Source organism: Oncorhynchus kisutch, linkage group LG15, assembly GCF_002021735.2.
Source record: "Oncorhynchus kisutch isolate 150728-3 linkage group LG15, Okis_V2, whole genome shotgun sequence".
NCBI lineage: Eukaryota > Metazoa > Chordata > Actinopteri > Salmoniformes > Salmonidae > Oncorhynchus > Oncorhynchus kisutch.
The window spans coordinates 29,709,526-29,736,373 of record NC_034188.2 but is presented as its reverse complement, the minus strand read 5'-3'; the positions used below and the strand labels follow the sequence as shown (position 1 = coordinate 29,736,373).

The window sequence follows — 26,848 nt, the reverse complement described above, 5'->3', positions numbered from 1 at the left end:
CAGTCTCGAACCCTGACCGTTTCAGCCCTAATCAAATCAAATCAATCAACATACACAAGTACATACATTGCATGTCCTCAGAGGCATTTCCTGTTAAGACAGGAAATGCCTTCTTTAGAGTGTAAAGGGACCTTACTGGGAGATTTAATGAGGTGACCTCTGGGCTGGTCACAAAGTAAACGAACCAATGTGTTTTCCCTTGGTTTTTTTCATCACACCCTTTCACACTGACACACACTTGCACCCTCACAACCCCGCCCCATCTTTAGCTACGAAGGAAACTCAGATCCTGGAGCGGGAGCGTAAGGCCAAGCTGCAGGTGGAGCGTCAGATGGAGGAGCGCCAGAAGAAGCTGGACGAGCAGCGCAGGAAGGAGGAGCAGAGACGCTCAGCCGTGGAGGGGAAGAGGAAGCTAAAACAGGAGGAGGAGAAGGTACAGGCCCCTGGGGTCATCCTCAACACCAGGGCGGCACTACAGATACAGCTGGTATTATTGGGATATATTCCAGTTAACTGGTGTGTGCAGTGCTGGGCATGGAACCTTTTGGTCCACCAGCTACTGTGGCAGGTAGATGAGAAAATAATTGATTTCTGCTACAATTACTGCTGCATTTATTTTGGTGATAAATGTTCTCATAATTTACTTAATTCTCATTTATTTGCTAATGGGAGTGAAATGCTTGCACTGTGGGTCCCAGACCACCTGCCAACGTGGCTGGAATAGACATCTTACCCGCCGATGTCAACCCGTATTTGGCATGTGTTAATTTTAGCCCCTGAGATGCAGTGGTTTGGGAATGATTTGGGAATGATACAAATGTGTCTGAACCAGGCTATGCAGATGTACAAGTAAGCAAGAAGAATGTATTTCAATTGGTACTGGTGAACTTAGCTCATCACGAGGTAGCTATGCTCACTGCTCAGGTCTGTGGTATTTTATGGTGTAGCCTAATTGGCAGAGTTAATGCTATGTCTCGGTTAGAGCATGGGTGAAGAACTTCAGGGAAGTCTGCATACTTTGGAACGTGTTATGAATGAAACCATATCCTGTTTTAGCTTCTTTTCATGGGCGTCTGCTGCAGGAAGCTCAGTCACTCAGATTTCTGGCATTTCACCTTGAGTTACCGACTCAAATCATTCTGGGACATATGTTCATGTTGTTATTTTTGTCCCATTATCTGTTTGACCTTGTTTATTTTGGTTTGGGAGACCAAGATTATTTCTGAATGACTTGGTAGAATGCAATGTGCCCATCTCTCTCCATATCTCTCAATCTCCCCCTCTCTCTCTTTCTCCTCTCCATTCCCCCCCGCCTCTCTCATATCTCTCGCTTGCTATCCCCCCCCTCTCTTGCTATCCCCGCCTTTCTCTCTCGATATTCCGCTCCTCTCTTTCGCTCTCTCGCTCCCCCATCACTCTCTTTCGCTCTCTCGCTCCCCCATCACTCTCTTTCGCTCTCTCGCTCCCCCATCACTCTCTTTCGCTCTCTCGCTCCCCCATCACTCTCTTTCGCTCTCTCGCTCCCCATCACTCTCTTTCGCTCTCTCGCTCCCCCATCACTCTCTTTCGCTCTCTCGCTCCCCCATCACTCTCTTTCGCTCTCTCGCTCCCCCATCACTCTCTTTCGCTCTCTCGCTCCCCCATCACTCTCTTTCGCTCTCTCGCTTCCCCCATCTTTCGATCTTTCGCTCTCTCGCTCCCCCGCTCTCTTTCCCCTCGTCTCTCTCTGTGTGTTTGTGCTACAGGAGCACTATGAGGCGGTGATGCGGCGGACCCTGGAGCGCAGCCAGAGAGTGGAGCAGAAGCAGAAGAGGTGGTCCTGGGGGGGCTTTCAGAGTCCGACAACCGACCTGGTAAGGAACCCTCCATCATACCATTCCCACTGCTCTCTATACCATCTAGATAGGACTACAAAGTGTATAGGACTCCACCTGTGTGTGTGTAAGAAGTTTCTGTTTCTGCTTGTCTGACAGCGGGACGCTGAATGACACAAGTCGGTTAAACTTGCTGATGCATCCTCACATTGACTGGCTCGTTATTGGTTCTCTGTCAGCAGGAGTTATGTTGATTGGCTCTGTTTCTCAATGTTTTCTGTTTTTATTTGAAGTCTTGACTGCCTTTTAGTTAATGAAGCATACTATTAATGTGCAGTGACACAGCTGCCTCACTCTATCACAAAAAAAAGTGTCGTTTTTATTTCAGGCAAGGCATTTATTGTACATCTAGGGGCAGTTTCCCAGGACTAGATTACACCTAGTTCTGGATTTAAAAACATGATAGAAGATGAAAGTGCTTTTCAGTCCAATTGTGCTTAATCTGTGTCAGGGAATCCAACCCATACTGTATAAAACCAATGTACTTATTAGTATAGGTCCAAAATATGTACGTTGTCAGTCTATTTATTTGACATTTCTGTGGTCTGATCCCATAGAGCCTCAACCAAGTCTTATGATGTGAGCCTGTTTCCCAGCAGTGTTGTGTTGTGGGCTCTGATGGTCAGAGAGGTGAATCTATTGATGTTTGTCAGCCAGCCCTGTTCCTCTTCCACTCTGTCCATGTGGGGAGGTGGGGTGTTGTGTCTTCTCCCCTCTCCCTGCTGAGATCCTTTCTCACCCACAGGAGACCCTGACGCAGGCGCCTCCTCTCCAGTAGCTATAGTTATCTCCCCCGCGTCTCCAGAAAAGCCCCCCAGGACACAAGGTGCTGGTTGATACCTGTACTATACCTACAGTACAGTAGCATGGACTGGCACTGTTATGTTAACCACTATCCCTTTTCTTAGTCACTCACTGCCTCACTAATATCTTCCTGTTCTCCCAGGGATGGGTTAATGTTGCTTGTATGCACAGATCTAGTATCAGCTTACCCTCCCCCAATCCTAAAATGAACCGTCAGGAGGGAAAATGCAAGGCTGACCTTAGATCAACATGTAAGGGGAACTTCACTGTTGCTTCTGTCCCACATGCCTTGGGCTCGCTGAATGGAAACGCAGCCTGTGGGCATCCTAACCTTCTTTCACTCTCACTCACACTTTAGCACTTCCAGGTCAGCTGTCACATGGAGGCACTGAGCTCTCTGAGCAGCACTACTGTTGACTGTTTCACGCATGTGCCAACTAATGTTCACGTTCTCTTGACTGTTCACTAATTGGTGTCTATTCAGTTGATATTTTCTGGATTTTCAATTCTTTCCACTAACGGCTGTGCCTGGCTAAGAATTGTTATGGCTTTGGTCTGGCCCTTGATGTTCATGTATGCCTCACTTTTATATCCATGGCTGATCAAAAACTCATGCTCTCTTGTCTCTCTGCAGCAGACATATAGGCTGCATTTAAACAGGCAGCCCAATTCTGCTATTCTTTCCACGAATTGGTCTTTTGACCGATCACATCAGATCTTTTTCAGACCTGTTCTGATTGGTCAAAAGGCCAATTAGTGAAGAAAACCTGAATTGGGCTGTCTGTGTAAACGTAGCCATAGTAAGCAATATGTTTTGGAACATCAAATGACAGTATCTAATCACAATACATCTAGAATCGTGAAAGTCACAATACATTTCTGCACCAAACTATCGTGATAATATCGTACTGTGAGGTCCCTGGCAATTCCCATCCCTATTGATCAATGTTTGGTTTAAACATTGCCCCGCCAGTGCAGTATACCATAGACATGAGACTAAATGAGTGTTGAATATTAGCTGCCGGCAGGGCATTCGGACACTGCAAGAACCCTGCCCCTATCTCCCTCTTTCCTCTCCCCCATGCCCAGTCTCCTAGTGGTCCTCCTGTATAACTCCCTCGTCCCTCCCTGTCTGTCTGTCCCTGCCTCCCCTTAGCTGACAAGCGCTCTACCTCCACCATGAACCTGAAACAGCTGGCCGATTCTGGCATCAACAAGCGCCTGTCCTCCTCCTCCGCCACCCTCATCAAATCACCTGACAAAAGTAAGTCCCTACCCACTCTCATGCCCAGCCACTGTCACAGTTGTTGTCAATCTTGTTGACCCTCTTCTTCCTATGTCCAGGAACTGAGTGACAAGCTGATCAGAGGAGCATTAAGAGACTGGTAAACAAATGCTGTGGCTCGCTGTCTCTGATCTCAACCAATGACAAACCCAGCATGAACTTGTGATTCCATTGCATCCATTTAGTGCTCCCTTCCACTTTCTAGTGCACTTTGTGACACAGGCAAGTGTCTCAGAATCATAAGGAGGGGTGCCAAAGGATCAGTAATCTGTTTATGATCTACCTTCTCTCTCCTCTCCTCTCCTCTTCAGTAGTCATTGTACTGTACCTTCCTTTCTTATCCTAATGCAGTTCATCCTGATTTTATTCACAAGGAATTGCACTGTTTCTGTCCTTTGAGAAGACTCAGCATATATACCGGGGTATTTTGAAATACCCGTGGTATGATTTTCAATACTGTCCCTATTTATTATTTTAATGTATTTGATTTATTTTTAATCACAAATCAATTGAGTCAGTTACATGGTATGCTTGTTTACAAAGAGCACGTGGAGCCAACTGCCAACTTCCTAACGTGACGCCCACTGTTGAACAGCACAAGAGGTGATCAAGTTGCGCTTGAAATTCAATCCTATTGTTTTCCCGCTAAATATCTTGAATTATAGTTATAACTCAAGTGCCAAATAATAATTCTCCAGTTCAGGGCTCCAGCTATGCATTTGGTTTGTTAACTTGCTAGGTATAGGTGGCTAGCTTGCAAAGCCAAACTTTTGGGATACAGCAGGGACAATCAATCCCATCCTCGATCAATTGTGAGTAGCCTTTTGACAGTTTATTTTTGGGCTGGGTGGTCTTTCCTAGCATTTACTTTGTTCTCTTGCGCTTGTTAGCATTTAGCTACCGTCCGCTATGGCAATTTGTTCTAATCAATGTAAACAGCACCAGTCAAAAGTGTGGACACCTACTCATTCAAGGTTTTTCTTTATTTTTACTATTTTCTACATTGTAGAATAATAGTGAAGACATCAAAACTGAAATAATACATATGGAATCATGTAAAGTTGAAGTCAGAATTTTACATACACCTTAGTGAAATACATGTAAACTCAGTTTTTCACAATTCCTGACGTTTAATCCAAGTAAAAATTCCCAGTCTTAGGTCAGTTAGCATCACCACTTAATTTTAATAATGTGAAATGTCAGAAAAATAGTAGAGTGATTTATTTAAGCTTTTATTTCTTTCATCACATTCCCAGTGGGTCAGAATTTTACATGCACTCAATTAGTACTTGGTAGCATTGCCTTAAAATTGTTTAACTTGGGTCAAATGTTTCAGGTAGCCTTCAACAAGCTTCCCACAATAAGCTGGGTGAATTTTGGCCAATTTCTCCTGACAGAGATGGTATAACTGTGTCAGGGTTGTAAAGGCCTCCTTGCTTGCACACGCTTTTTCAGTTCTGCCCACAAATGTTCTATAGGATTGAGGTCAGGGCTATATGATGGCCACTCCAATATCTTGACTTTGTTGTCCTTAAGCCATTTTGCAACAACTTTGGATGTATGCTTGGGGTCATTGTCCATTTGGAAGACACATTTGCGACCAAGCTTTAACTGATGTCTTGAGATGTTGCTTCAATATATCCACATAATTTTCTCCCTCATGCCATCTATTTTGAAGTGCACCAGTCCCTCCTGCAGCAAAGCACCCCCACAACATGATGCTGCCACCCCTGTGCTTCACGGTTGGGATGGTGTTCTTCAGCTTGCAAGCTTCCCTTTTTTTCCTCCAAACATAACGATGGTCATTATGGCCAAACAGTTCTATTTTTGTTTCATCAGACCAGGGGACATTTCTCCAAAAAGTACGATATTTGTCCCCATGTGCAGTTGCAAACCGTAGTCTGGCTTTTTTATGGCAGTTTTGGAGCAGTGGCTTCATCCTTGCTGAGCGGCCTTTCGGGTCTTGGCTGACTTCTTTAGATTTTCCCATGAGCCTTGAAATACATCCACAGGTACATCTCCAATTGACTCAAATGATGTCAATTAGCCTATCAGAAGCTTCTAAATTCATGACATCGTTTTCTGGAATTTTCCAAGCTGTTTAAAAGCTCAGTCAACTTAGTGTATGTAAACTTCAGACCCACTGGAATTGTGATACAGTAAGTTATAATTGAAATAATCTGTCTGTAAACAAATTACTTGTGTCATGCACAAAGTAGATGTCCTAACCGACTTGCCAAAATTATAGTTTGTTAACAAGAAATTTGTTGAATGGTTGAAAAACGAGTTTTAATGGCTCCAACCTAAGTGTATGTAAACTTCCGACTTCAACTCTAAAGAGATGGCTGTGTCACAGCTTCACCATTTCACCGTGGCTGTCTCCTCGTTGTCTCAGGTGCTCGTGTGAGGAGTTCGTCACTGAACCGGTTGCCTAGAAACAACAAAGTCGACCTAGACACTCAGCCCACTAAGGAAGGCAGAAAAAAGCTTCAGGTGGAACAGACAGGTGCATATTAAGCCCCCCCAGTTCACCACTATCCTCACCCAACTCAGCCATCCTCTTCATGCTCCACACTCCATTTGATAGGTCTGAGCAACCATTGCCTGATGTGGCTCTGAAGCTTTTGACAACGCCCTCATTCTGCACAGGAAACAAGCGCCTATAGAGATTAACATAATTGATCTGGAGAGTACTACGTGTCTAGACATTTTTTGCTTGTTAGAGAAACAAATGTTTCCTTTAAGCCTGAATAGTTGGCAGATGCAGGCTAACATCATACAGTACCGTGGTGCTAGACATCATGTATCCCTCTATCGAGAGAGAGCAAGTAATCCGATTATGATCATAGTGTCATTTAGCCACACTGTCCACTAATGTAGAATTCAAGGCATATTGATTTGTACTGTAATGAGAGAACAAAATGACTCTTAATGAAATCCATGTGTTTCGAGAGGCCTTTTCAGGGGAATTTGCTCCAGCCCCCTCTGTCCTCGATAGGCTGTAACCCCACTCTCCTGTCTGTAGGCCCCTCCCTGAAGAAGAGAAGCTCCTCCCTGACACGAGCTGGGGGGGGCAGAACGCCGACCCCCTCCAAGCTCGATAAGGGGACGTCAGACGACCAAGGTGGCTAGCATGAACCAAGTTTATATTTTCTTTTCTTGTCCTTGTCTGCATTACTCGGGCCTCCTCCTTTTGTAATAACAAGCACGCATCTCCTCCAACATTTGTCTGCTCATTCACTTACCTCTTATTCAGCTCCTAGTACTGATTTGTATGCGCAAGCTAGGGAGGTTTAGGCAGTTCAAGCTACTGTTGGTGCAGTGATTGTAAAATGCAGCAAGCTAGTGATTTAAAACTTCCAAACTGGCCTTCGTCCCTTTCCTCCACTCTTTCCTCCTCTCTCTATAGGTGTGCTCTTTTCCAGCCAACACTACACCCTCGACTGCCCCGAACTCCTGTGCCTTTGTCTGTCCCTGGTCTTTACCAGGGGTTCTCTCTGGTGCTTCGTGTCACTAACCCACCCTGCTCTTTCTCTTACAGATCACTCCTGTATTGTTGCTCGCCTGCTGTGTTTAACTCCCAGCTAACCTCTCCCCTCCACCACCCCCCCCCCCCCCCCCCCCCCCCCCCCCCCCCCCCCCCCACCCCCCCCCCCCCCCCCCCCCCCCCCCCCCTCTCTCCCTCTCTCATTCCTTTGAGCTGCTAAGCACCAGGAATGGCGCCTAACTAACACAATGTTTTGTTTGTTGGTCACGTTGTGTTTGTTGTTTTGCCTGCAGATGACGTTTGTAAGCATTGGATTTGACACATGGTCTCGTGCACCGCGCTGTGTCTCGGTGCCATCCCACTGTAGCTCCTAGGGTTTAGAAAGCACTGACATGGCCGCTGTCTGTGTTAACCATGTCCCACTGCATCCAACATACTGTATGTCTGTGTTAACCAGATCCCACTGCATCCAACATACTGTATGTCTGTGTTAACCATGTCCCACTGCATCCAACATACTGTATGTCTGTTAACCATGTCCCACTGCATCCAACATACTGTATGTCTGTGTTAACCATATCCCACTGCATCCAACATACTGTATGTCTGTGTTAACCATATCCCACTGCATCCAACATACTGTATGTCTGTGTTAACCATATCCCACTGCATCCAACATACTGTGTCTGTGTTAACCATATCCCACTGCATCCAACATACTGTATGTCTGTGTTAACCATGTCCCACTGCATCCAACATACTGTATGTCAATGTGTTAACCATGTCCCACTGTATCCAACATACTGTATGTCTGTGTTAACCATGTCCCACTGCATCCAACATACTGTATGTCAATGTGTTAACCATGTCCCACTGTATCCAACATACTGTATGTCTGTTACTGTATGTCTGTGTTAACCATGTCCCACTGCATCCAACATACTGTATGTCTGTGTTAACCATGTCCCACTGCATCCAACATACTGTATTTCTGTTACTGTATGTCTGTGTTAACCATGTCCCACTGCATCCAACATACTGTATGTCTGTGTTAACCATGTCCCACTGCATCCAACATACTGTATGTCAATGTGTTAACCATGTCCCACTGCATCCAACATACTGTATGTCTGTGTTAACCATGTCCCACTGCATCCAACATACTGTATGTCAATGTGTTAACCATGTCCCACTGCATCCAACATACTGTATTTCTGTTACTGTATGTCTGTGTTAACCATGTCCCACTGTATCCAAGATACTGTATGTCTGTTACTGTATGTCTGTGTTAACCATGTCCCACTGCATCCAACATACTGTATTTCTGTTACTGTATGTCTGTGTTAACCATGTCCCACTGCATCCAACATACTGTATGTCTGTTACTGTATGTCTGTGTTAACCATGTCCCACTGCATCCAACATATTGTATTTCTGTTACTGTATGTCTGTGTTAACCATGTCCCACTGTATCCAACATACTGTATGTATGTTACTGTATGTCTGTGTTAACCATGTCCCACTGCATCCAACATACTGTATGTCAATGTGTTAACCATGTCCCACTGCATCCAACATACTGTATTTCTGTTACTGTATGTCTGTGTTAACCATGTCCCACTGTATCCAACATACTGTATTTATGTTACTGTATGTCTGTGTTAACCATGTCCCACTGCATCCAACATACTGTATGTCTGTGTTAACCATGTCCCACTGCATCCAACATACTGTATTTCTGTTACTGTATGTCTGTGTTAACCATGTCCCACTGCATCCAACATACTGTATTTCTGTTACTGTATGTCTGTGTTAACCATGTCCCACTGCATCCAACATACTGTATTTATGTTACTGTATGTCTGTGTTAACCATGTCCCACTGCATCCAACATACTGTATTTATGTTACTGTATGTCTGTGTTAACCATGTCCCACTGTATCCAACATACTGTATTTATGTTACTGTATGTCTGTGTTAACCATGTCCCACTGTATCCAACATACTGTATGTCTTGTAGTAGTTGTTCAAAGTGACTGTATTTAGAGTATTCTCATTTACAGGGCAAATAGTTTCTCAGTGATATGAGACGCCATGAACTGTTTAAACATCCTTTAGCCTTTTTTGTTTATCGACTCAAACTTTGAATCTCCCATACTGAGAGGAATCCCACAACGAGCCATCCATGTCTGTCCTTAACCTGGATCCTTTCACTAACCAGACAGGGAAAACTCTCCCATCCCCAACCGTTCCTAACCACGTTCCCTGGCCGACCCTGACCTCCAATCAGTCTGGAGCTTCACAGCTGGATCTGAAGAAGTTTGAGGGTCTGGCTCCATGCTTTAAGAGGCTGGCCCACTCTACGTCTAACATGAGTGTCTGCAACAGATGTCCCCTCTCTGTCAGGGAGCCTGAAGGAGGCCTCGACGCAAATCCCTTTATCCAAAGTGCCAAACAGGAATATAGAGCAACGGCCGATTTACTTTAACGTTTCTGTTGTTTATCGACCTTTGTTACTGGGATACTGGTCTTCCATAGGAACCAAGGGGGAACTGTAATCCTTCATTTCGTGAGATCAAGAGCTCTTGGTTTCTACTGTCAGACTCCAGGTCTCCTGCTAATATGTACGCCACTGTCTATTCACATACAGTGCGTTCTGGAACTATTCAGACCCCTTGACTTATTCCATATTTTGTTAAGTTACAACCTTATTCAAAAACTGATTGGAGCAAAAATAGAATGTTTATTTCATTCTGTTTCTACTTTTAAAAATTGTATTTATCACAAGTGCAATATTTGTGTGTGGTCACACGCGTTCTATTATAAAGGCTGTCATGACTAACTGCAATATTAGTGTATTGTTTTTTTTCTCAAGACTTGAGTGTCATTTGCAGTCAAGTCTAGGAAAAAAATAACATTGGATTGCTTTCTTTATTTTTTAGCTGTGAGTTAGGTTCACATTAACCACTTTTATTTTACACAAAGAGACTGCTCATGTAGATCGTATTCTTTGTTGATTAGTTAGTTAAAGCCTGCATTTCTCCCTAGCAGGGATTTTATAAATTTATGATTCGGTGCCAAAAAAATAATGTCACCTTTTTGGGCCCTCACCAATTTTCATCCCTGAGGAAGAGTCTTGGTGGTTCCAAACTTATTCCATTTAAGAATTCTGGAGGCCACTGTGTTCTTGGCGACCTTCAATGTTGTTGACATTTTTTAGTACCCTTCCCCAGATCTGTCTCTCGACACAATCCTGTCTCGGAGCTCTACGGACAATTCCTTCAATCTCATGGCTTGGTTTTTGCTCTGACATGAACTGTCAACTGTGGGACCGTAGACAGGTGTATGTGCCTTTCCAAATCATGTCCAATCAATTGAATTTATCAATTGAATTTACCACAAGTGGACTCCAACCAAGTTGTAGAAACATCGCAAGGATGATCAATGGAAACAGGATGCACCTGAGCTCATTTTTGCATCTCATAGCAAAGGGTCTGAATACTTCCGTTGAGTTATTTCTGTTTTTATTGTTCTATATTTGCGCACCCACATCTACAAACCTGTTTTTGCTTTGTCATTATGGGGTATTGCGTAGATTCATTAGGAAATTGTTTTATTTAAGCCATTTAGAATAAGGCTGTAACAACAAAATGTGGACAGTCCAGGGGTCTGAATACTTTACAAATGCAACTTTAAGTTCTTGTTCTTTCCAATACAAAACACTGCTATAGTCTGAACAGTAGAAACCACTTACTTTGAGCCCTTAACTTATCCTGTTTGTGGGCGGAGTTCACTAATACCCTTTTTACCCCACAGCATCCCCTCTGCACCAGGAACACACCTTGATTAAACCTCATTTGTAGTACTCTTCAGTTGCTTGACACTCACTCTGGGTCTGTGTACCAATACTCTTTCCTGGTCTCCTTGTCTTCATTCCCACTGGGTGGAATCGGTGAAAGGACTAGGTTTCCTCAAGGACTCCCTTTAAGACTATTGAGACACAGCCTTGGTTTCTTATGTGGATTCTCTCCTGTGACTGGTTGAAATCATATGGTGACCCCCAAATCCCGCCCCCTTCTTTGTTGACCCCCCCCCACCCCCACTCGCCTCCTTCTTTTCTTCTTGTTTTGGCTTCTCCATTTTTTGTGTGGTTTGCCTTGTTTCGGCCGTGTAGCTCGCAAGCCCCTGGCGAGCCCCGTGGACGGAGGGTTCCTCAGTCGCCTTCTCATCCCCACCCAGGCCTCAATAGCTAGGAGCAAGAGCGCTGCAGCCCTGTCCGAAGGAGGCGAAGCCCCAGGTAACCCCCACAGAGGAGACCCCCTGTAGAGAGTGAGGACCCAGCAACGCACAGGGACCCATCCCACTGCTGTCCTCCATTATATCACTAGATACAGTATAACATAATTCCACCTCAATCCACACCCCTGCCCCCATTACATCACCAGTTAATAGCTATAAAACACCCACCCAAGGTCCCTACTATGCCCCTAGCTGTATAGACATATATCTCTCTAGCCCAGAGCCCTACTATGTCCCTAGCTGTATAGACATATATCTCTCTAGCCCAGAGCCCTACTATGTCCCTAGCTGTATAGATGTATATCTCTATAGCCCAGAGCCCTACTATGTCCCTAGCTGTATAGATGTATATCTCTATAGCCCAGAGCCCTACTATGTCCCTAGCTGTATAGACATATATCTCTATAGCCCAGAGCCCTACTATGTCCCTAGCTGTATAGATGTATATCTCTAGCCCAGGTCCCTACTATGTCCCTAGCTGTATAGATGTATATCTCTATAGCCCAGAGCCCTACTATGTCCCTAGCTGTATAGACATATATCTCTATAGCCCAGAGCCCTACTATGTCCCTAGCTGTATAGATGTATATCTATAGCCCAGGTCCCTACTATGTCCCTAGCTGTAGACGCGTATCTCTAGCCCAGAGCCCTACTATGTCCCTAGCTGTATAGACATATATCTCTATAGCCCAGAGCCCTACTATGTCCCTAGCTGTATAGACATATATCTCTATAGCCCAGAGCCCTACTATGTCCCTAGCTGTATAGACATATATCTCTATAGCCCAGAGCCCTACTATGTCCCTAGCTGTATAGACATATATCTCTATAGCCCAGAGCCCTACTATGTCCCTAGCTGTATAGATGTATATCTCTAGCCCAGGTCCCTACTATGTCCCTAGCTGTAGACACGTATCTCTAGCCCAGAGCCCTACTATGTCCCTAGCTGTATAGACATATATCTCTATAGCCCAGAGCCCTACTATGTCCCTAGCTGTATAGACATATATCTCTATAGCCCAGAGCCCTACTATGTCCCTAGCTGTATAGACACATCTCTAGCCCAGAGCCCTACTATGTCCCTAGCTGTATAGACGTATATCTATAGCCCAGAGCCCTACTATGTCCCTAGCTGTATAGACGTATATCTCTAGCCCAGGTCCCTACTATGTCCCTAGCTGTATAGACATATATCTCTAGCCCAAGTCCCTGCTATGTCCCTAGCTGTATAGACATATATCTATAGCCCAGAGCCCTACTATGTCCCTAGCTGTATAGACTTATATCTCTAGCCCAAGTCCCTGCTACTGGCTAGGAAAATCCTTTGAAGAAAACTGGCCCTTTTCTGGTTTTTTTTTTTTTTCTGGTGGTTGTCCAGCGGTGTCTATATCACTGTTGATGGGGCCTGCTTGCTCAGTGGTTCATGTCTTGAACAGAATGTGCTATCCAGTAAAAGTACACTTGAGATCACAAAGTTGTGCATACATATGTAGATGGGTGCCACACATACAAGTGCAGGATCTGCTCACATGCACTCACAGCTCAGACACAATTGGCTGGGGTGTGTGTAGAGTCTTGTCTGGGAGCTGGTTCAGTGTCTGAGGAGCCTTGGGAATCAGAGTTCATGCTGGGTGGCTTTGCACTAAGCTACTTTCTTGTGGGCCCAGTGCAGCGCGCAGCTGGTTGCCTAAGAGATTGAGTGTTTGTGCTGGGAACTGGTAAATGAACCCAGGGAGCTGGAGACTTGCCTGACGGTATTAAGAACTAGAGTCTCAAACCACAGACCAGCAGCTTACACTGACTCTGTATGAAAGACTTACTCACTTTTGGGTTTTTGATTTGGATTGGATTCAAGCTGGATATAATATTGTGTGTGGCATTGGCATACTAGACTAAGCCCCTAAAACTCTTGTCTTTTAAAAAACAGAAAATGCTAGAAAGCCTGAAATGACCAGATGAAACAAAGAATATGATTGAATAGGGATGGGAATTTTTGCAAGGGACCTCATGATACCATATTATCACAATACTTAGGTGCCGATACGATATACAGTATATTGTGATTTTCACGATTCTATATGTATTGTGATTCGATATTCCAAACATTTTGCTCACCATATGTCTGCTGCAGATTCAAGCAAGCCATGAGAAAACGACTTTTGATCAGTCATGGAAATAAAAGTGATGAAAAGAATTTGGCTCAAAACAATATATACTGGAGTTTTGGTGCAGGTCCAGCCATTAGAGCAAAATTATTGTGACATTGTCAAAAACAATATTGCTATATATCTCTCGCTCTCTCTAAATGTATAACCCGACATGTAACTACCAATTTTTTTCCCACCCATCACCATGAATGAATACTAGAAATTAATGCACTCCTCCAGTGTGCTTGAGTGTTGCTATTGGATAGTGATGGTTTAGGTGTTTATAGACTGTGAGCGCTGCCAGCGTTTTCTGCTTTGATGTGATGGTTTTGTGACGGTGGTGGGTTGTATGTGCGCTGTGTTCAGTGTCTGCTGTGGCGATGTGCTCATTGCCGTGTTGTGTCGATGTGTTTTGCTATGAGCAGCACCGGAGCTTTGGCACCAATCAGGGGATACCAGTCTGTCCTTGCCTCTCTCTGGCTCCACCCTCCAGCCCTTCCACTTCCAGTTTATCCCCAATGCTTCAACAACCAACTGCGTGCTACCATAATCTAACAATGGGTTGTTTTGTGCTCTTATCCCCCAAACCATTGTCTTCCTCTCTTTCTACTCTCTCTTTCTCTCCATCGCTCTCTTTTTTTTCCCCCATGCCTCTGCTTTGCTCACCCAACTCGGCTGCTTCTACCCGTGCTCCCATTGGCTGGTTTCCCTGCGCTACGATGACTGTGTCCTTTACCAGAGTGTCACCTGTGTCCTCGTTCAGCCTCGCCCAGCCCCCTGCACCTGATGCAGCGAGGACCCGTGCGCAGCCGCAGCATCGACCGGCAGAAGAGCACCACCCTGCCCACCTCGGCCTCGGCAGACCAACTGAACCCCTCACTGGTGAGACGTCATGAATCTAGAGGACATAGAATTAGCATTAATAGAATGGACCAATGGAAGACACCGAATTAGTGGAGTGGTGCAAACGTAGAGCACTTAGAACTAATGTGTTCATGTGCATGATGACAACCTGTTAACTTCTTGGTGCACCCATCCCGTGCACCCATTTTTTTTTTTACATTTTCATGAATTCGCAATATAGCAAAATACAGCTTAGCTTGATGTTAATCCACCTGGCGTGTCAGATTTCAAAAAAGCTTTTCGGCGAAAGCTATCCAAGTGTTTATGTTAGGACATCTCTCTTAGCAGACAAAACATTACAAACAGCTAGCAGCAAAGTAGATTGTTCACGAAACTCAGAAAAGCAATAAATTGAATCTCTTTGATCTTCGGATGTTTGCACTCACAAGACTCCTAGTTACACAAATGTTCCTTTTGTTCCATAAATATTATTTTTAAATCCAAAAACCTCCATTTGGTTGGCGCGTTATGTTCAGAAATCCACAGGCTCGAGTGGTATCCGTAAAGTTCGTAGAAACATGTCAGTTTTTTTTATAATCAATCCTCAGGTTGTTTTTACCATAAATAATCGATAATATTTCAACCGGACTGTAGCTTTCTCAATAGGGGTGAGAGAGAATGTCTGCTCCAAGCTGCTCGCGCATGCAAAACACCGCTAGCACCCAGCCTTCCACTGACGCGATGTGATCTTTCTCACTCATTTTTCAGAATAAAAGCCTGAAACTATGTCTAAAGACTGTTCACACCATGTGGAAACCATAGGAAAAGGAATCTGGTTGATATCCCTTTAAATGGAGGGAAGGCATGCAATGGAACAGAGGTTTTAGGAAAAACAGCACTTCCTGGTTGGATTTTCCTCAGGTTTTCGCCTGCAATATCAGTTCTGTTATACTCACAGACAATATTTTGACAGTTTTGGAAACTTTAGTGTTTTCTATCCTAATCTGACAATTATATGCATATTCTAGATTCTGGGCCTGAGAAATAGGCAGTTTAATTTGGGTACGTTTTTCATCCAAACATCAAAAAAATGCCCCCTACACTCGAGGTTAATGGGGTGTGATTAGGTTTCAATTTTAGCGACATAGTAGTCGGCTATGCATGCATAGTTTTTGTGTTCTTAGCAAGTACAGTCCCCTCCCAGGTCATCAAAAATAAATGAAGGAGACAGTGGAAATGTAGATCATGTGTGTGGGTTGTCTTTCCCAGAAGCCCTTTGGACACCGGGATTTAGTTACAGGAACATGGTGATAACACACTCGCCAAACCTGCAATGATGTTGGACAAAATAACCCCAGTATACAAATGTCACTCAGTTATATGCGTACATCCTCTATAATTTGCCAGTCAAAGCAGCCCTGTGGGTTATCCATCCATGATACTGAGCAGTTTGCTCAGAATCCCACTGCTCTCTCACGACTCGGACAAGTCGGAATTACATTGAATACCTTCATTGTCCATTGGGGAGAAGACCATTGTTCACTAGAGAAATGCTTGTTTACCAAACAATTCAGTAAGACGAGGATGCCACTACTGCATTCAAGTGTTTTAGCCCCCAAGTAGGTTCATTGGGCATTAGCAGCGTCATGTTAGCCTCGAGACATGTTCCATGCAGCCTGAGGCAAGCTTTGATTCGTTCAGTGTCCTCCACTGCCTGGCTCTCTCGCCCTCTGTCCTTTCTCCATGGTCCTCCATGGATATGAAGGAGCGCCTTTGTCACAGACAGACAAAGGAGCCCACAACAGGCTGAGTACAGTTGGAGTGGCTGGCTGTGGCTGGTTCAGGCCATGCAGAGCAGGACAGACAGACGGCGCAGGCAACACCCTGGGCCTATCAAATCAAATTGTATTTGTCACATGAGCCGAATACAACAGGTATAGATAGATCTTACAGTGAAATGCTTACTTACAAGCCCTTAACCAACAATGCAGTTTTAAGAAAAGTAAGTGGTAAGTTAAAAAAATATATTAAATAACAAATAATTAGAGCAGCAGTAAAATAACAGCAGCACGGCTATATACAGGGGGTACCGGTACAGAGTCAATGTAATATGTACAGTAGGTGGAGTTATTAAAGTGACTATGCATAGATAGTAAGAGTAGCAGTGGTGTAAAAGAGGGTAGCCCTTTGAGCTGTTCAGGAGTCTTAACGCTTGGGGGTAGAAGCTGTTAAGAAGCCTTTTGGACCAAGACGTGGCGCTCCGGTACCGCTGTGCGGTAGCAGAGAGAACACTCTGACTAGGGTAGCTGGAGTCTTTGACAATTTTTAGGGCCTTCCTCTGACACTGCCTGGTATAGAGGTCCTGGATGGCAGGAATCTTGGCCCCAGTGATGTACTGGGGGCGTTCGCACTACCCTCTGTAATGCCTTGCGGTTGGAGGCTGAGCAGTTGCCGTACCAGGCAGTGAAGCAACCAGTCAGAATGCTCTCAATGGTGCAGCTGTAGAACTTTTTGAGCATCTGAGGACCCATGCCAAATCTTTTCAGTCTCCTGAGGGGGAATAGGTTTTTTGTGCCCTCCACAACTGTCTTGGTGTGCTTGGACCATGTTAGTTTGTTGGTGTTGTTGTGGACACCAAGGAAGTTGAAGCTCTCGACCTGCTCCTTTACAGCCCTATCGATGAGAATGGAGGTGTGCTCGGTCCTCCTTTTTCCTGTAGTCCACAATCTTCTCCTTTGTCTTGATCACGTTGAGGGATAGGTTGTTATCCTGGCACCACACGGCCAGGTCTTTGACCTCCTCCCTATAGGCTGTCGCATCATTGTCGGTGATCAGGCCTACCACTGTTGTCCTTGCAGTCATGAGTGAACAGGGAGTGCGGGACTGAGCACGCCCCAAATATTGAGGATCAGCGTTGCAGATGTTGTTACCTACCCTTACCACCTGGGGGTGGCCAGTCAGGAAGTCCAGGATCCAGTTGCAGAGGGAGGTGTCCTTAGCTTAGTGACGTGCTTTTAAGGGCACTATGGTGTTGAACGCTGAGCTGTAGTCAATGAATAGCATTCTCACGTAGGTGTTCCTTTTGTCCAGGTGGGAAAGGGCAGTGTGGAGTGCAATAGAGTGCATCATCTGTGGATCTGTTGGGGTGGTATGCAAATTGAAGTGGGTCTTTGGTTTCTAGGATAATGGTGTTGATGTGAGCCATGACCAGCCTTTCAAAGCACTTCATGGCTGCAGACGTGAGGGCTATGGGTCGGTAGTCATTAAGGCAGGTTACCTTTGTGTTCTTGGGCACAGGGACTATGGTGGTCTGATTGAAACATGTTGGTATTACAGACTGTCAGGGACAGGTTGAAAATGTCAGTGAAGGCACTTGCCAGTTGGTCAGCGCATGCTTGGAAATCACGTCCTGGTAGTCCATCTGGCCCTGCGGCCTTGTGAATGTTGACCTGTTTAAAGATGTACTTCTCCTTAATGCAACCACTGTGTCAGATTTAAAAAAATAATAATATGCATATCTTAGCTTCTGGGCCTGAGTAGCAGGCAGTTTTCTTTGGGTACCTTATTCATCCAAGCTACTCAATACTGCCCCCCAGCCATAAGAAGTTAAAGGTCTTGCTCACATTTGCCAGCCCTGCCACATCCGACGAGCGTCAGAGCCGGTGTAGTACGATTCAATGTTAGTCCTGTATTGACTCTTTGCCTGTTTGATGGTTCGTCAGAAGACGTAACAGGATTTCTTATAAGCATCCGGGTTAGAATCCCGCTCCTTGGAAGCGGCAGCTCTGCCCTTTAGCTCAATGCGGATGTTGCCTGTAATCCATGGCTTCTGGTTGGGGTAGGTATTAGAGGTCGACTGATAATGATTTTTCAACGCCGATACCGATTATTGGAGGACCAAAAAAGCCGATGCCGATACCGAAATCGTCCGATTTCAACAACAACAAAAAACAAATGTTTTTTTTTACATTTATTTGTAATAATGACAATTACATTGTCATTATTATAACAGGAATATTTAGACTTATGGATGCCATCCGTTAGATAAAATACGGAACGGTTCCGTATTTCACTGAAATAATAAACGTTTCGTTTTAGAAATGATAGTTTCTGGATTGGACCATATTAAACACCTACGGCTCCTATTTCTGTGTGTTATTATGTTATAATTAAGTCTATGATTTGATAGAGCAGTCTGACTGAGCGATGGTAGGCACCAGCAGGCTCGTAAACCGATGTGAAATGGCTAGCTAGTTAGTGGGGTGCGCACTAATAGCGTTTCAAACGTCTCTCGCTCTGAGACTTGGAGTTGTTGTTCCCCTTGCTCTGCGTGGGTAACGCTGCATCGAGGGTGGCTGTTATCGATGTGTCCCTGCTTCGAGCCCAGGTAGCGGCGAGGAGAGGGATGGAAGCTATACTGTTACACTGGCAATACTAAAGTGCCTATAAGAACATCCAATAGTCAAAGGTATATGAAATACAAATCGTATAGTGAGAAATAGTCCTGTAATTCCTATAATAACTACAACCTAAAACCTTACCTGGGAATATTGAAGACTCATGTTAAAAGGAACCACCAGCTTTCATATGTTCTCATGTTCTGAGCAAGGAACTTAAACGTTAGCTTTCTTACATGGTGCATATTGAACTTTTACTTTTTTCTCCAAAACTTTGTTTTTGCATTATTTAAAACAAATTGAACATGTTTCATTATTTATTTGAGGCTAAATTGATTTTATTGATGTATTATATTAAGTTAAAATAAGTGTTAATTCAGTAGTGTTGTAATTGTCGTTATTACAAATACATTTATTATTCAGTGTCTGCTTTTTTTGGTCCTCCAATAATCGTTATCGGCGTTGAAAAATCATAATCGGTCGACCTCTAGTCAAGAGTGATTGTTTTTTTACAAGATAAGTTTAATGCAAGCTAGCAACTTACCATGGCTCCTCACTGCCTGTACTCGCATAACATGTGGTCAGCCTGGCACGCAATCTCATCGTGAATTGCAACATAATCGGCGATAATCGGTGTCCAAAAATGCCGATTACCGATTGTTATGAAATCTTGAAATTGGTCCTAAATAATCGGCCATTCCGATTAATCGGTCGACCTATAATTTCTACCCCACTAGAAGCAAACAGTTTAGAACTAAATTCACCCTGCTCTTTTACTAAGCAGTGTTCAGATAAACCCTGATTAAATAGTTATAGCTGTACACACACACCTTCTAAGTTTGGCATGCATGTCAGTTTACGTGTGTGACCCTCTGTGTTACCAGGTGTGGGTGTCCTTGCTGTGCCGGTCAGCATACCCCTCTTGTGGTACGGGCTTTTTATAAATGGATATATTTGAATCAGACTTGCCCACACCTGTGATGTTATTTAAAGCCTGCTGTGTGCTGCAGTAGCGGGGGACACTCTGAGACCACATGGGGAAGACTGTCTGTGTCATGGATCAGGTGCTATCTGGTCACTCCATGTTATCGATCCACTTCTACTGGTTCACTGTATTCTCATGAAGGGTTGCTGTTCTAGTGTTAATCTGTGTTATTTTAAGGATACCCTAGCCGGATGACGTAATGGCCTGAATTGCCTCTCTCTTTGTGGAACGACAGAAGGAGAAACGGTTCTCGTCGCCCGGAGGGAAGCGCCCTGCCTCGCCCTCCAACATCGCGGGACGCCACCGCTCGCCCTCCCCTGCCACCCTCCCTGTCAGCAAAAGAACCCCATCCCCCAGTGCAGCAAAGTAAGACATCACAGCTCTCCCCCAGAAAATGTGTTAACAATATTGGATATTCTTGTTTAATTGTGTACTATGAAATAGTTTAGATTTGTTGGATAGTTGATAAAACTGTCAAATCTTGTCTGCCCTCTACAGGCAAAGCCCCCGTAACCGTCCCCCGTCACCCGGAGGTACCAAACATCGCCCCCCGTCCCCTCAGCCCAGCTCGGCCAAGCCCCCATCCCCTCAGCCCAGCTCGGCCAAGCCACCACCCATCCAGAGACCGGCCCTCACCCCGACCGGCCCCCCCACCCTGCGGAAGAAAGACTCCAAGCCAAAGGACCTGTGTCCCATCCAGGCTGTGGCCCCCCAGTCCCCAGAGCCCCCCCAGACCAGCTCAACACCGACTCCTGCTCCCACATCCTCCACCAAGACCAAAGACAAGGACGGTGAGCAAAGATAACCTACAACCTCACTGAGATGGGCTTTCTCTCTGAGCTGAGTTAGCTATTTCCATCTGTTAGTACCACAGTAATGACATAAGGCTGAAATCTCACTTAAGTAAGGACTTTGCCGAGCTCAGATTAATCAAGAACCAACGCTGACAATCTCAGTCTTATAAGGAGAGAGGGAAGGAGAGAGGGAGCCTATACTGTAAGCCTCTGAGGCAGTGTGTTGGAAACCCTGTATTGTATTACTAAGTTCCCATAAAGAGCATCAGCCTCTGCTCTGTCCTCTATCCGGATGTATCTAAATGATTTATATCAGTGATCATCAACTAGATTCAGCAGCATATTTTTTTTGTTGAGTGGATGGATCGGGGGCCAGAACATAATTATAAATGATTTGTAGACTGCAAATTGACCGCAAGAAGCCCAAACAGATATAATATGTATATGATCTCTGTTATACGTGGAAATACTTTAAGAGATTTCCCAAATTAAATTAACTTGGACCTGATTTCCTGGTATAAAGAAAATATACAAATATGTCCAAAAGAGGGCCAAATAAAAAGCCGTGGCCTGCCAGTTGGGGAACCCTGATCTATGGCTTAATAGCCGTTTCAACGCAGTGTGTTAGTGGGCTCCTGTGCGGTTCATTAGCAAGAGAAAGGGACATGGCAGCCCCAGCAGCAGCTTAGTGTGGAGCTGTAAATGTTCTGTGAACCAGCTGTAGTTCCATGCTGTTAGCCCTAGAGGTCTAGTACCCCCTTCTGGTTGGAGTCCTGTACTACTACTGTATAACTCATTAGGAGATAGTTAAGGAGAGGGTTAATGGATTGTGTGTGTGTGTGCGCTGAAGGCCCTCACTGCTCCCAATGGAACTTATTCTGCAGTATATCTTTTTATGACCAGCAGCCACAGAGATGGCTGTGTGTCGCTCTCTGTGTGTCGCTCTCTGTGTGTCGCTCTCTGTGTGTCGCTCTCTGTGTGTCGCTCTCTGTGTGTCGCTCTCTGTGTGTCGCTCTGTGTGTGTGTGTGTGTACTCTGTAGTAGTGCTATGGCTGCTGTGTGGTTATTATGTTGTGGCTTGGTTATGTCAAAGGTTCACTCATTTATAACGTTTTGAGGTTTTAGTGCATCTGAGTGATTTATCAATTCCCTGGGTCATTTCATGTTTTCATGTGTATCTGAGTGATTGGCGGTGAAGCCGGCAGAAATCCGTAGCGTTGTGATAGTCGCTATCACTACACTGGAAGTTCTAAGTTGCAATATTCCTACCTGGAGAAATGTCATTTAACAGAGGGTCTAGCACATTATTTCTGTTTGTCTGCCTCTTTAGTCCAAGGTGCATTGCATGGCGACGTTGCCAGAGATGTTATAGAAAGGAGATAGGAATCCAATGAATGAAGGAATGTATACCGCCCCACCCAGTAGACTTTTGACCAATCACGTTCACGTTGTCATGCTGTGTCACGCGGTTTCTAAGCTAATCGTCATGCAATCCCTTCTCAGCCTATTTTCCTCAATGCCACGATTCCAAAGCTATACGATACTATAGATGGCAAGTTGATTCTCACATCTCAGAAAAAAATTGTAATGATGTACTTCTTGCTGACGAAATTCGTGCTCATGTTGGGTTTTTGAGCTAGTGACCCAATAGACTCCCATTCACTCCTTGAAGGAGAGCACACTATTGACGTTTCCCATCACCTCAAAAGTATATCGGCCGTTGAGAATGTCAGACTACTGTGAGGCACATCGATCTGCAGGTTGAACATGGTGAGATTGTAGACTCCTAAATTGATAGTGCAGTTTGTTTAGGCGATTTCTACAGCTAACTAGCTAGTTTGCATGCTGATATTGTCTTTCGAATTTGTGTGTAGCTACGTTTGCTAGCTAGCTACGTTTGCTAGCTAGCTAGATAGCCAGCCAGCCCATAGAGAGAACATTGCATTGTGGATTTTGTAGTCGACTTGAGCTGCAACCGATATCCACAAAAATTCTCCTTGTTGCTACCAGCCTTCATTATAATGCCGAAATGAAACATTTGTTCACAAAAAATATTGTTCTCACATATTAGTGTTATTTAACACACTCTAAATTAAAGCAATGGTTTTGGGTGGATTTTTCCTTTTAATGAAACAATACATTTACTAACCTCCTGTGTGGCTCCTATCGGTCTCTCAGAGAAGTCCATGGCGGGCACCAACTCTGCAGCCGAGGCCGCCATGATCCTTGCCGAGAACCGCCGTCTGGCACGGGAGAAGAAGGAGAGAGAAGAGGCACTCCGAGTACTGAGAGAGGAGGAGGAGAAGTAAGGAGGCATGCTGCTAGAACACTTTCAAGTGGTCTCCATCTTTCTGTGGGGGGGGGGCATTGACCTTTCCTATCCTATCTACAGGCTGAGGAAGGAGGAGGAGAAACGCTTCGCCGAGGAGGCACGGTTGAAACGCCTGGAGGAGGAGAGGAGGCTAGCGGAGGAGAAGAAGAAAAAGGAGGAGGAGGACGCTCTCATGGCCGAGGCAGACCGAGAGAGACTGGAGGCTGAGGAGGCCGGGAGACAGGCTGACCTACAGAAAGAGGTAGGGACACACACATTGACAGTGTTGTTGGTGTCATTTTATAGTTTGATTGGTTGCTTGTGATTGACCACCTGTTTGTCCAATCGCAGCGTGAAGAGGCGGAGGCTCAGGCTGCAATTGATGCAGAGAAGGTCCGCATTGAGAGGGAGAGGGTAATGGCCCAGAACCATAAGGAACGCATGGAGAGGAAGAAGGTGGGTGGAGAATCACCATCACATCATGCATGCTTGATCATACACACTGCATACATTGACTGGATGTTTCAGTAACCTGTTCATCATGCACACTCAGTAAAAATAGCACCTGCATCCACTCCCTGTATACCAACACTTGAATGTAAAGACAGCCCAACCATTCAACCATTTTATAACTTGTTTTACATTGAGCATGTCTGCAGGGTGTAATTTGCCAGAAATTGTTCACGTGAATCTCCCTGTTGCTCTTTGACTTGCAGAGAATTGAGGAGATCATGAAGAGAACCAGAAAAGGAGACCAAGAAAAGGTGAGTTCACATTTCTCAAGCTCTGATATCTCCATGGAAACTGCTTTCCACAATAGCCAAATCAGCTGGATTAAAACATCCAGTAATCCTCCCACATACTAGTTGATACATATTTTAACTGGCGCTCTGTCCATGTGTCCTGTGTAGGGAGGAGATGATGATGATGATGATGATGATGAGAAAGACATACAGGATGAAGAGGGAGAGGAGGAGGGCGAAGAAGAAACCAACTGTGTCGAAACCAAGGGTAACTGTCCTCACTTAACCATCCCTTTGACACAACGGTGTGTGTGTGTGTGAGACAGCTGGGCAGTATGGGCAAAAGTCCCATAAATGGACTGAGTTATAGCTATAAATAGAACGATTAACTTTAATGAGTACTTGCTACTACTGCTACTTTAGATGTAACCATCAACTGTCTTGTTAGAAATTTCCCAAATTAGCAGTCTTCTTTCATTTCAAACTTCACATTTCTCTGGTATAGGCTATTTATCCCAGTTATCAATATCAGTAAAATGCCTTTGGTAAGTGGTCGTTGTTAATCATTTTCAGTATGTCATCCCAGCTCTAGCATGTGTTAGGGGTGTGAACATTTAAACATTCAAATGTTTAAACAAAGTTGGGATCCTTATCATTACATATTTTTTTTTTATACCAAATTTAAATCACAATGCAGTTATCATATTATTATAACATATTGTTTTCTGTGTTATAGCCTAACTAGATGATTGGCTATGAAGGCCTGGGGAATGTTGTTCTTTCAATAAAAACAGAGTGGAAGGGGCCAACGTTAGGCTACTTTGGTGAATTTGCAAGGCAAGAAAATCAAGACATTGTGAGACACAGATTTCCTAGACATTCTTTCTGCCTGCCCCCTCGTCCCTCTCTCTTACCCTGGCTCGCCTGCTCTTGGCCAGAGTTCTGTATATGATGACGAGACACTCATGTCTCCACCCTAACAGTAGGAATTGTTGTCCCAAAGGAGGGAAAGCAGGTGACAAGCTCAGGTCCAAAATAAATAAGACCTTTTTGGACAGATTTTGGCAAGAGTGAAACCTCTTGCTTTGCCGCTTCCTCTCTTTGCTAATGATGCTAGTGTGTGTGTGTTCAGTCTTCGGTCTTTTGCACGTAGAATATCCTAGCCAGGGCCTCCCGTGTGGCGCAGTGGTCTAAGGCACTGCATCTCAGTGCTAGCTGTGCCACCAGAGACTCTGGGTTCGAGCCCAGGCTCTGTCGCAGCCGGCCTTGACCAGGAGGTCCATGGCCTAGCGTCGTCTGGGTTAGGGAGGGGTTGGCCGGTAGGGATATCTTGTCTCATCGCACACTAGCGACTCCTGTGGCAGGCTGGGCGCAGTGCACGCTAACCAGGTTGCCAGGTGCACAGTGTTTCCTCCGACACATTGGTGCGGCTGGCTTCCTGGTTAGATGCGCGCTGTGTAAAGAAGCAGTGCGGCTTGGACATTGCAAGCCATGAAATTGTGGGATACAGCTTTTGATTGCCGATAGATAGGCCTAGTGCACGGTTTTGACTGTCTGGTGGCTGACCTGGCTATACTGATAGATAGGCCTAGTGCACGGTTCTGACTGTCTGGTGGCTGACCTGGCTATACTGATAGATAGGCCTAGTGCACGGTTCTGACTGTCTGGTGGCTGACCTGGCTATACTGATAGATAGGCCTAGTGCACGGTTCTGACTGTCTGGTGGCTGACCTGGCTATACTGATAGATAGGCCTAGTGCACGGTTCTGACTGTCTGGTGGCTGACCTGGCTATACTGATAGATAGGCCTAGTGCACGGTTCTGACTGTCTGGTGGCTGACCTGGCTATACTGATAGATAGTCAGAACCGTGCACAAGGCCTGTCTGGTGGCTGACCTGGCTATACTGATAGGCCTAGTGCACGGTTCTGACAGTCTGTCTGGTGGCTGACCTGCCTATACTGATAGATTGTTGTGAATTGACAAAACTTTTGATGAATTTTTCTTGGTTTTAATGGACACAGATACAAAAATGGCAGTTTAAACTTTAAGAAAAATTGTCCAGGCGTCACATCCCTAGTGAGTGCATACACTGTATGTGATTGACTTGTCTGTTTGCACAGACACCACTCCTCTTTGTGAGTGTGCATATTGAGTCATCTGCCATCTGCTTATTTGTCCCCGCAGACGATGAGTCAACCCAGCCCAGAGATATTGCCTTGGAGACGGACGACCTGGAGCGTGGACTGGCCCGCAGCGAACCTATGGGAGTGCGGGAGGAGCCGTTGGGATGCGTGAACGGGATACCAGAGGCAGACAACAAGGAGAACAACAGAACCACCGCTGAGGGGCCTCTGGCTGTGAGGTATGACACACACACCCACACAAGGTATACCACTCCCAAAATGCTCTAGAGACAATAATATAGGATTATTTTTGGCTATAGGCATCTTTCATTCACTCCCTCTCTCCCCTCCAGTCCAGTGCCTAAGGTTCGTTTAGTGGGGGGCTCAGAGTTCCTGAACGAGGACTCTAACAAGCTGTCCCCGGGGCTGAACGGTAAGCCTGGCTCCTGGAGCTTCGAGGAATTCATTGACCTGGGCGTCAACTCCAAGGGCCGTCCCCTCATCGATGCTGACGGCCGCAACCAGGGCCTCATCGACTGTGACGGGGCCCCCAATGGACCCAGGGTGGCATTCGAGGACAAGGGAACCCCCGTGGCCACCCTCCACCCCTCCAGTCAGCCCATTGAAGCCCTGTCAGGTGTGAGAGTTATTTTGGAAACAACTGTTTGTATAGTTGATTTATTGTTACTGTACTGCACATGTTGTATAGAAAAGTGAATTGCTTTGTGGATGTCAAATATTGACACTTGTTCTC

General features: G+C 45.1%; 1 protein-coding gene across 4 annotated transcripts in view; it reads left to right on the top strand.

The window, feature by feature from the left end:
* Window positions 1–26,848, top strand: part of LOC109905128 (ensconsin) — a 49,264-nt gene that overhangs the window by 18,983 nt on the left and 3,433 nt on the right. Inside the window, exons 4-20 of one of the 4 annotated variants that reach the window (XM_020502319.2) lie at window positions 270–433; window positions 1,746–1,853; window positions 2,620–2,700; window positions 3,835–3,942; window positions 6,359–6,469; window positions 6,989–7,087; window positions 11,625–11,747; window positions 14,636–14,778; window positions 20,357–20,487; window positions 20,620–20,912; window positions 23,094–23,220; window positions 23,308–23,488; window positions 23,578–23,682; window positions 23,943–23,990; window positions 24,138–24,237; window positions 26,156–26,333; window positions 26,448–26,731. In XM_020502319.2, coding sequence (XP_020357908.2) covers window positions 3,858–3,942; window positions 6,359–6,469; window positions 6,989–7,087; window positions 11,625–11,747; window positions 14,636–14,778; window positions 20,357–20,487; window positions 20,620–20,912; window positions 23,094–23,220; window positions 23,308–23,488; window positions 23,578–23,682; window positions 23,943–23,990; window positions 24,138–24,237; window positions 26,156–26,333; window positions 26,448–26,731 — 2,008 coding nt within the window. In that variant the 5' untranslated portion in view covers window positions 270–433; window positions 1,746–1,853; window positions 2,620–2,700; window positions 3,835–3,857. Of the gene's footprint in view, window positions 1–269; window positions 434–1,745; window positions 1,854–2,601; window positions 2,707–3,834; window positions 3,943–6,358; window positions 6,470–6,988; window positions 7,088–11,624; window positions 11,748–14,635; window positions 14,779–20,356; window positions 20,488–20,619; window positions 20,913–23,093; window positions 23,221–23,307; window positions 23,489–23,577; window positions 23,683–23,942; window positions 23,991–24,137; window positions 24,238–26,155; window positions 26,358–26,447; window positions 26,732–26,848 lie in introns of those variants that run through there. The other 3 variants (XM_031790062.1, XM_031790064.1, XM_031790063.1) reach the window with 3 other exon arrangements.